Source organism: Bison bison, unplaced genomic scaffold (assembly GCF_000754665.1).
Source record: "Bison bison bison isolate TAMUID 2011002044 unplaced genomic scaffold, Bison_UMD1.0 scf7180017864374, whole genome shotgun sequence".
NCBI classification, from domain to species: Eukaryota; Metazoa; Chordata; class Mammalia; order Artiodactyla; family Bovidae; genus Bison; species Bison bison.
Window position 1 is genome coordinate 5,763,403 of NW_011494946.1, and position 11,165 is coordinate 5,774,567.

The 11,165-nt window shown below is 42.8% G+C and overlaps 1 protein-coding gene across 2 annotated transcripts in view; it reads left to right on the forward strand.

Moving 5' to 3' along the window:
* The window catches only part of COL6A5 (collagen, type VI, alpha 5), a 160,932-nt gene that overhangs the window by 89,388 nt on the left and 60,379 nt on the right, over positions 1 to 11,165 (forward strand). For both annotated transcript variants that reach the window (XM_010856741.1, XM_010856742.1), the window contains exons 29-33: positions 1,713 to 1,775; positions 3,911 to 3,946; positions 4,067 to 4,103; positions 5,607 to 5,618; positions 8,112 to 8,599. In XM_010856741.1, coding sequence (XP_010855043.1) covers positions 1,713 to 1,775; positions 3,911 to 3,946; positions 4,067 to 4,103; positions 5,607 to 5,618; positions 8,112 to 8,599 — 636 coding nt within the window. The remainder of the gene's footprint in view (positions 1 to 1,712; positions 1,776 to 3,910; positions 3,947 to 4,066; positions 4,104 to 5,606; positions 5,619 to 8,111; positions 8,600 to 11,165) is intronic.

Genomic DNA, 11,165 nt, shown 5'->3' on the forward strand with positions numbered 1-11,165 from the left:
CTGAGAGGGACTGGGGGCAGGAGGAGAAGGGGATGACAGAGGATGAGACGGCTGGATGGCATCACTGACTCGATGGACGTGTGTCTGAGTGAACTCCGGGAGTTGGTGATGGACAGGGAGGCCTGGCGTGCTGGGATTCATGGGGTCACAAAGAGTTGGACATGACTGAGCGACTGAACTGAATTGAACTGAAACTCACTGCAAGTGGTGACCTCAGCCATGAATTTAAAAGATGCTTATTACTTGGAAGAAAAGCCATGACCAACCTAGGCAGCATATTAAAAAGCAGAGACATTACTTTGCTGACAAAGATCCGTATAGCCAAAGCTATAGTTTTTCCGGTAGTCATGTATGGATATGAGAGTTGGACCATAAAGAAAGCTGAGTGCCAAAGAATTGATGCTTTTGAACTGTGGTGTTAGAGAAGACTCTTGAGAGTCCCCTGGACTGCAAAGAGATCAAACCAGTCAATCCTGTAGGAAATCAGTCCTGAATATTCATTGGAAGGACTGATGCTGAAGCTCCAATACTTTGGCCACCTGATGAAAAGAACTGACTCATTGGAAAAGACCCTGATGCTGGGAAAGATTGAAGGTGGGAGGAGAAGGGGACGACAGAAAATGAAATGGTTGGATGGAGTCACTGACTCAATGGACATGAGTTTGAGCAAGCTCCAGGAGTTGGTGATGGACGGGGAAGCCTGGCGTGCTGCAATTCATGGGATCACAGAGAGTCGGACATGACTGAGTGACTGAACTGAACTGAAGAATGGCTATTTAGAATTAAAGATAAAAATTATAGAATCATCTCAATAAATGCTGAAAAAACATTTGACAAAATTCAGCATCTTTCCCATATAAAAACTTTTAACAAATTAGGTATAGCAGGAACGTACATCAACATAATAAAGGTCACATACAAAAAATCTGCAACTAACATCACACTCGATGATGGAAGGTTGAAAACTTTCCTGCTAGGACCAGGTACAAGACAAAGGTGTCCGCTTTCTCTACCCTATTCAACATAGTACTGGAAGTCCTAGCTAGAGGGATTACACAAGAAAAGGAAATAAAAGTCATTCTAATGAGAAGGGAAGAAGTAGAAGTGTCTATTTGCAGTCACATGATCTTAAAGCTGAAACTCCAGTACTTTGGCCACCTCATGCGAAGAGTTGACTCACTGGAAAAGACTGATGCTGGGAGGGATTGAGGGCAGGAGGAGAAGGGGATGACAGAGCATGAGATGGCTGGATGGCATCACTGACTCGATGGACGTGTGTCTGAGTGAACTCCGGGAGTTGGTGATGGACAGGGAGGCCTGGCATGCTGCGATTCATGGGGTCGCAAAGAGTCGGACACGACTGAGTGACTGAACTGACATGAACTGAACTGATCTTATACGTAGGAAATCTTAAAGACTTCATCAAAAAGCTGTTAGAACTAATAAATTCAGTAAAGTTGCAGGATACAAAATCGGCATATAAAAATAAGTTGTATTTCTAGACACCAACAATGAACTGTTGGGAAAATTATTTCTTCTCTGAGTTCTATGAGTAAAAAGGATGACTGTTTATAATAAAAGTAAGGAACTTGCTTGACTTGAATTATTTTTGCTTTTTCTAAATTTTTTTAAGCAATTATAAGGTCTCATTAGGGCTTAGGGAGTCCCCATGGATAGAGGATGTGGAAACTCATGTACGTTTCTCCCTGCAGCTCACGGTAGGCCTGAAAGGTGAAGCGGGCTCTCCTGGAAGCCAAGGCCCCCCTGGACGGAGAGTGAGTACACTCAGGAGAACTAAGTCGTGTGCGGCTTCCTAGGATGCCCGATGGAACGGGCACAGGACTCAAAGTCAGAAACAGGGTTCAAGTCCAGGTTCTGTTCCTTGCTGCCTGGGTGCCCTTGGACAGGTCCCTGGGTCTATTAGTTTCCTTCTAAGATGGTAATGACGTGTCCTGTTTGAACCATCTCCAAAGGTAGCTGCTGTGAGGATCAGATAATCAAATGTGAATGCTCTTTGTAAACTATAAAGTTTCCATACAAATACGAGCTGTGACTGTTAATTTTTACTGAAGTTTTAAAATAGGGATAGAATTGCATAAGCTTCATTAAGGTGTCCTGACAAGTTGATCAGAGTTTCCCAAGCCACTGTTGTTACCTTCCTGAACTCATGATTTAAATTCTAAAGAGATATAGAGATAAAATTGCAGCTTTCCTCTGTGATTGAATTACAAGGAATTCAGTTACCTCTAGAAGCATTCCTGAGCAGAGCCAGGCACATCTCTCACGGGCAAGATACCCACATCTCTATTTAGCACCTTTTGTGTCAGTGTGATGACTTATTAACCTGTTTCTCCCCTCCTAAAGAGAACAGTCAAGTAGGAGCTAAATGTTGCCAGTGCCTGTGTTTTGGGTGTGAGGTGCAGAAAGCAGTGTGTATGGGAGAGGAGAAATTGCTTCTCTTGTTTTGTACAGTGTGACTGTTTTCTGACTACCTCGAGGGGCTCTTTAACTTGCAACTTTATAAAGAAAACAAAAACATGGATCTTTTATGGAAAACTGAGTCTGTAATAGAATGAGAATCAACTAGAGTAAAGGATACTCTGATATAACTTTTTCTTTCTTTTGCATGAAGGAACTAGTGACTATTCTTAGTCACATGGGTGAGAATCTATTTCCTGGGTCAGTCTGGACTGGTCTCCTTTCCAGATTCTGGAGCTCGCCCTGGGGGTCCCACATCTTCCTGCTCTTGTGTTTGGCCATGCTGGTCTAGACTGTGGCTTCTCTGTCTCAGGCCTGTGGCCCCTAGCTTCTCCTGAAGAAGTTGCTCCAAGTTATTCCAAGTCTTGGGACCTACTCTTTGCCATCTGGTCTTCTGTAGGATGTGGGCTGTCTAGCCTATTCATTAGTTGGAAACTGTTCCTCCTTCTGTTTAAATGGCTGAGCATTCTTTTCTGCTTTCTGCTGTCACTTGTAAAGGGAAGAATGAGACTCTGCAACTTTTAGTGAGATGCATATTTCCTGATTTGGATCAGGAAGAAAATAAGCTCCCAGAGGGTAAAATCATGGATACCATCACAGTTCTGGTTAACAGTAGCAGCACACAGAGGGGTGCCTCAGCACTCAGTAGATATTTAGCTGTTCATTGGATGGATGGACGGATAGATGGACGGATGCTCAAGTTGTCGTTTAGAAAGAAGCTCTTACACTGACGTCAGTAGTTGAGCTTCTGGCGGGAGAGTCAGTGAAACGTATAGCAGTCATGAACATGTGATAACATTTTCTGAAGCCAGCATCCTAGCTTTCACTAGCTGCCCAAAGGGGTTCATATGTGCAAACATATTAAGAACTAAATGCCAAGAAGAAGGCTGATCCTCATAAAAGGAATTAAAAGAGAAAAAGAGAAAAACTCACAGTGTCAAGAAAGGCGGCTGAGTGTGTTTAGGAGCCTTCCTTGACTCATCTCACGCGATTATCTGTACTCCTTCCACCCAACGCCTTTCAGGATTTACGGGCTTGGTGTGCATGCTCTCCTGTGGAGTGTCCATTTTGCTATGTAATTGCCTTTTTCACATATGGGGTGGCTGTGTGCCGCTGCCATAAATTTAAATATGCTCAGTAAATGTCTCTCCTTCATGGTATTCCTTGGGAAGCTTACTGTTTATAATTTTAAGTATTCTTACAAGAAATGCCATCTAAATGTTCTATCTGCAGTACACATATCGTTAAGAAATACTTTTGTTTCTTTCCTTCTTGTCGTCCTAGAAAAACCATTCAGTTCAGTCTAGGTAGATATTAGCTTAGTTGATCGCACACTGAAACAGAAAGGTTTACGCTCTTGGTGTGTGTGAGGAAGCAGCGATGAAGACTCCAGTTCTTCTACTAATAACTTGTTCTGTGTTTGTTTTCCTAGGGCCCTAAAGGAATGGCAGGGAAGCCCATATATTCTGTATGTATCTCATTATTCACACACACACAAAATGCAGCCCATTCCCTGGGAAATGAATATGGCCACTTGGAAGTCACTGTGCTAATATTTCTTTTTTTCTCTCTCCTTTTCCACGTACAGCAATGTGATCTAATCCAGTTCACGCGGGACCATAGTCGTGAGTATCTGTGTGTGTCTTAGGGCATCGGTGATGGGCGAGGGCACTTAGCACGAAAGCCGTGTGGGGATGCGGAATCAGTCGGCTGGACTCGCTGGTGGAGAAGCTGTTTGTCCTTGGCAGCGGGCCTGCTCTGAGTGCCTGCTGTGGGAACAGCTCATGACAAAGGAGGAAGGAAAAGGCACAAGCCTTGGCCCAGAGGTGTACTTTCTAGAGGGAGAGAAAACACGCCTGTGAGATATGATGTGACCAGCTCAAGAGGTGTGTGACTTAGCTCACACGTATAGCAGTTATGTACCAGGGCCGGGAGGGCATGATGTTAAAAGGGTGACCATGGCGGTTTGAGGTTATATATATGCTGTTACTGCTTGATTGCTCAGTCGTGTCCCGTGTCCGACTCTTTGTGGCCCAATGGACTGAGGCCCACCAGGCTCCTCTGTCCATGGGATTTCCCAGGCGAGAATACTGGAGTGGGTTGCCATTTCCTTCTCAAGGGGATCTCCCTGATCCAGAAATTAAACCCAAGTCTCCTGCATTGGCAGGCAGATTCTTTCCCACTGACCCACCAGGGAAACCCCTATATGTACACACACACACAGAGAAACACACTGGAAACAAATAAGAGAAATTGGGAAAATGTAGCCATGTATTATGTTAGGATGATAGACTTTCAGGTGGTTTTTCTTTCTTTGTGTTTCCATTGTGGTTTATAATCATGCCATACAATTACAATCAGAAGAATGGAAAATCCGAGAGACTTACTGAAGGAGATTAGATAAAAATGTAGTCATTGCAGGTGTATGGCCAGGAAAGACCAACAATAGAATCAAGTTTAAAATACTATAAGACCATATGGGGAGAGGTTTGGTACCACCATGGATGAGCAGGCAGAGGAAGAATTGTGAAGAAAATAGATTGGTAGGAAGAGGTGATGAGTTTCCACAGTTCAGAGGGAAAGGAATGCTGTGCAGACCCTAAAGTGAAATAATCTACAGGCAGCTGATGAAATGGAGTCCTTGAAAGGTGAAAATCAGGGAAGAAACGCAGAAAACTGGAGTCACTAATGTCCTTAGAGCTGCAGGGATGGATGAGATTCCCAAGAATGTGCAACTAGAGAGACAGATATGGAAACCCAAAGGATGAACCCAGGAAGTTGCCCTAGCAAAAAGAGTGGACCTAACCCCAGAAAAACGACACTGCAGAGAGTCCTGCCAAGTTTGGGCAGCTTGGGAAAAGGCAAAAAGCAGCCAATGGAGAGAACTCCAAAGTGAGGTGTTGGGTGGGGTGGGGCAGGGAACCCATGTCAAAGATGTCGCTTGAGAGCTGAAAGGCTCTCCAGCACAGTGAGGGGGTGAGAACCAGCCCGGGGCTCAGGGAGAGAACAAGAGGAGAGCCACTGTGGACAGCTAAACAGAATACCAAGTTTTGTTGAAATTTTGTTTTGGGGGTTATTTAATTCCAAAAATGTAACAGACTCTTTCTCTTTCTCTCTCCTTTTTATAGCTTGTTGGAAAGGTGAGTATTCTTACCATATTATGTTTTTTGCTGAACTACTTCCTGCACTCTGACAAGCCCACATAGACACTACTATATATAAAACATATTACCAGCAAAGACACTGTATAGCACAGAGAACTCTGTTCAATATTTTATAATAACCTATAAGGGAAAAGAACCTGAATATATATATATTTATATATAAATGAATCACTTTGCTATATGCCTGAAATTAATACATTGTAAATCAACTATATGTCAAAAAATAATAAAATAAGAGTAAAGATAAATGGGCTAAAGATTTGAAAAAGCACTTCATAAAGGAAAAAAAACCTCTCATCCCCATGAGAACAGGGCCTTCTAACTTCTTTGCAGACACGTATCATGACTATAACTGTACATGTCACATTTGGACCTGATTATAAAATGCTGACCACCTGGTCCCCAAGCCCTTCACAAGCTGTTCTTTCCAACTCCTGCCACAGTTTCCAACTCATTTTCTTCACGGGGTAGGTTCTTTGCTGCTGAGCAGTTCAGGGCAAGGCCAGGTGTCTGACCTCATTCTGTTGCTCCATATGCTGCTAAGTGTGTGGACACTGGCACCTTGGTCAGGTGATGACTCCTTTCTTCCCTTTGACCTCCATTCACACCTCCACATGTCCACCACTTGTCAACCTGACCCGGAGGATGGAGGAGGATCTTCCAGGGCCTCGACTGCAGCTGGCGTTCAGTGACCCCTCAGATGATGTTGCTCCTGAAACCAGTTAGATCAACTCCAAGACCTCCTGGTCTCCTAGAGGTCTGTTGAGATAGATTAACAGGGTCTTTGAGCTCATCCCAAAGTTTGGTGCCATTCCCTTTAATCCCCCCAAAATCTGATGTCTAAGAGCTCAATAAAACTTCATGGATTTGAATTAAATTTATCAGCTACCATGCTGGCACTAGGAAAGGGAGAGATTAAAAATAAATGGAAATTGGTACTGCCTTCTGGGGACATCTGTGATGATGGGTCATCTATGAAGATACTTATCTACCATTTTGTTAAGCATTTTTACTGTAAGGTTAAGAAATATGTGCTACAGTTCATGAGGTTGCAAAGAGTCAGACATGACTTTGCAACTGAACAACAAGAAACAAGACATCATTTTTCTCATTTTCTTTTTCATTGTTGGGTTTCGTGTTTTTAAAATTTCTTCACAGTAAAATGTCTTGATTCAAAACACATCTTGAAATCAACACTTTCTCCTCTATTTCTATAACTGAGGACAGCGGTTGGGAGATGGGATACTTTGAATTTAATGTGCTTTGGGAGTAAGCCAGATTGGGGAGAGTAAAAGCCTGTGTACATGGAGGGTTGGCTAATTTTTAAATAATTTCTTTTTCTCTTCCCGTGTTCAGACTTTAACAAGGCCATTATTTATAATCACAGAGGAGATTCCTTGTGAAATTCCCAAAGTGCAGTTATCATAAAACCATTAGGACTGAGTTGGGGATTACAGACAGGCTCAATGCAAGTCTGCAGTGGTCCATTATGCTGCCCCTTCCTCCTGCCACCCTGGCTGTCATCCCAAAGCCCCTGAAATCCCCACTCCCCAGAAACAGCCTCTTTGTCCTCTGAAGAGTAATCCCCAAGAACACTGATCACTGTCTACCTTTCGATATCATGATCCTCCATAGACAAGGTCCTCAAAGGTAGATCTGTGTTGGTTCATCTTCATATGTATCTCACAGGGCATGTTACCCTGCATGTCACATGATGAATACTCAGGTATTTACCACATGTATGTGAGGTCGCTCAGTCTTGTCCGACTCTTTGCGACCCCATGGACTGTAGCCTACCAGGTTCCTCTGTCCATGGGATTTTCCAGGCAATAGTACTGGAGTGGATTGCCATTTCCTTCTCCAGGGGCTCTTCTCGACCCAGGGATCGAACCCGGGTCTCCCGCATTGTAGACAGATGCTTTACTGTCTGAGCCACCAGGGAAGTCCAATTTATTTCATCCATTTGCCACATAAATGGATGAAAATCTTCCAGCTGACTTTATCATTATTAGTAGGTCATTTCTGAAGATTTTTTTTAAGAGAATAAGCTTTCAGATTTTCTGAAAAGCCATAGTTTCCTTTAAAAATTTTCAATAGAGTAAAATTCACTCTTTTGTTCAGTTTTTACACATGCATGATTCGTGTAATCATCACCACAATCAGGATACAGGATAATTCCATCAGCCCAAACACTCCTTCCAGTTTCTTTTTAAATAGAAGACAGATGGTAGATGGTGAAGTCTGAGCATTATATTGCCAGATATCACTACTCTGTATTTAGGTAACACCTTAGGCTAACAAAGCAGAATCCTTTCCCCCCTTTACACGTGGATAGCTCTGATTCTAGATTTGATGGGACAGCTGCGTTTTCCCAAACCTCAGTGTTGACTGTCTTACTGGAGTAAATGGAATGGGAAAGCCTTTTGACCCAGTGAAACAACTTAACACTTCTGACTCTCATTTTTGTAGAAAAGTGTCCTGTGTATCCAACAGAGCTGGTATTTGCCCTGGACCAGTCCAACGATATCACAGAGCAGAGATTTAATGAAATGAGGGACATCATCACTTCTATTGTCAATGACCTTCACATCAGGGAAAGTAATTGCCGCGTGGGAGCCAGAGTTGTTGTGGTTTCCTACAACTCGGGCACCGGCTACCTCATCCATGGGTCTGACTACCGTAGCAAGAAGCAGCTTCTTCAGCTTCTCTCCCAAATAAAATATCAAAGTTCTGGGGAAGTCCGAGACATTGGGAACGCGATGAGGTTTGTGGCTCGGAACATCTTTAAGCGGACGCCTGCAGGAGCCAATGTGCAGAGAGTTGCTGTGTTTTTTAGCAACGGACAAGCTGCGAGCAGGTCATCCGTCATCACGGCCACCATGGAGTTCAGTGCCTTGGATATCAGTCCTGCAGTCTTCGCTTTTAATGAAAAGGTTTACCTCGATGAGGCTTTTGGGGTAAGTACCTCCCTTGGCAGTGTCTTTATTTTTAGATACTGGTACTGGCAGAAAAGGAATACTGGGGAGTAGGAATCAAGTGGCCTCTTGACCCTCTGTGCAATTTTCATAGTTGTCTTTTTGCCAGAGTCCTTGAAATCCAATTTCTAGTAAACACTGAACCGAATGCATGTTATCTCCATTTAAAAATCAAGAAAGTGAGGCCCAGATTGTTGAGTGACTTCTCCCATTTTGTATAGCTACTAAGTGGCTAAACCAAGCTTTGAATTTGAGTTTGTCTGATAAAGAGGGCTGTCAGTCTTCTGCTGATCTAGTATTTCTCAAATCTGCCATCTGTTGGCTGTGTCTCATTGAACAACTGGTCTTAACCTGTCATGGGTGAAGTTTAAGGGACTTCTGAACCCTTGATGTTGTGTAAAACTTTGACATGTATGAACCTTTCTCCCAAGGGGAGTTCCGTCCTTTTTGGATTCACAGGTTCTCATGGGATCTGTGCTTCCCTTTTTCTCCCACCAAATATAAGAACTTCTCCATCTACTGTTCTACTGTTATAAAATATGTTCATATTAACCATGAAATACATGCTCCTGAAGCTGGGAGAAGCCATTATGTTGCCCAAGAGATTATAAAGATCTATTTTACACAAATACACATGTGTGGGTACATGCTAATTCTCTTTAGTTGTGTCCAACTCTTTGTGACCCTATGGACCATAGCCCATCAGGCTCCTCTGTCCATGGGATCCTCCAGGCAAGAATACTAGAGTGGGTTGCCACGTCCTTCTCCAGGGGATCTTCCTAAGCCAGGGATCAAACCCACGTCTCTCACATGTTCTGCATTGGCAGGTGGGTTCTTTATCACCAGTGCCAACTGGAAAGCCCACAAATACATATATTTCTACTATAAAAAGGAGCACCCTCTATAACATGAAGAGATTTAATCTGCTCATAAGAAAAACACAATTTTTTTTGAAAATAGGAGCCATAGAGTCACAGTAGATCCTGACAGAAAGAATTGTAGAAAGTTAAAGTATTTTTATAAAATATGACCTCCCAATATAGATTATTTATTTATTTGTTTTCTTATGGTATGTGCCCCCTGCCACCCCCCCACCCCCGCACTGGAATATAGGATAGAGGGTTCATCTGCTTTGTCTATTTCTGTATCCCCAGCACATAGAATGGTACCTATTTGACATTTTATGCACTCAATGAATGTTTGTTGAATGAACAAATGAATGAAGAGCATGTGGTTGACTCCTGTGAATAAGCTTACTTGATTTAACAGGGTTGCAGTTAATGTTCTGGGCTTCCCTGATAGCTCAGTTGGTAAAGAATCCTGCAATGCAGGAGACCCCAGTTCGGTTCCTAGGTCAGGAAGATCTGCTGGAAAAGGGATAGGCATTTAATGTTTGACACAGGGGAGCAGCAAGATCAATACAAAATTATACCAAAGCATCCAGTTTCATAAAAATTAGAGAGTAGAAATGTAGGAGCTACTTTCTAACTATAAGGCTGGAATGATTATAAATATTTCAAAATGCTCAGCACTTTACAGAAAAACAGAGTGGGTGGTTTTTCTGATCTGTTAACTTCTTGAGGGGGAAGAAACAAAAGCAGGAGCATGTCTGGATTAAGAGATCCACTCATCACCTGAGAATGATTTATTTCTTCCATATAATCAAAGTATCTGTGGTGCACTGTGCCTCATACAAACTAAATGCCCAATATACAGTCATTGAGTCACTGAATGAATAAATTGAAGTACAGTTGATTTATATATTGTGTTAATTTCTGCTGTACGGCAAAGAGATCCAGTTATACATATATAGTTAGTCTTTTCCCATTATGGCTTATCATGATATTGAAGATAGTTTCCTGTGCTATACAGTAGGCTCTTGTTGTTTATCCGTCCTATATATAATAGTTTGCATCTGCTATCCCAAACCCCCAATCCTTCCCTCCTCTGCACCCCCTCAGCAACCGCAAGTCTTTTCTCCGTATCTACGTGTCCGTCTCGTTTGTACATATGTTCATTTGTGCTGTGTTTTAGATTCCACATATAAGTGATATGATATTTGTCTTTCTCTGGGTCCATCCATGTTGCTGGAAATGGCATCAGTTCATTCTTTTCTATGGCTGAGTAGCATGGAATAGACTTTTTTCTTTTGAACGTTTTGTTTTGTTTTGGGGTATAGCCGATTAACAATGTTGTAATAGTTGCAGGTGAACAGTGGAGGGATGTATGACTGGAATAGGCTTTTAGTTGGAATTTGTGATCAGGGAAATCCAGTTGACATCTGAAAGATGCACCTTTTTCTATTCATAGATAGCATAATTGGGTGGAAATAGTGGTGTGCATGCATGCTAAGTCGCTTCAGTTGTGTCTGACTCTTTGCAGCCCTATGGGCTGTAACCTGCCAGGCTCCTCTGTCCATGGAATTCTCCAGGGAAGAGTACTAGACTGGGTTGCCATGCCCTCCTCCAGGGGATCTTCCTGACCTAGGGATGGAACCCACATCTCTTATGTCTGCTGCATTGGCAGGGGGGGTTTTTCCCCCAGCACC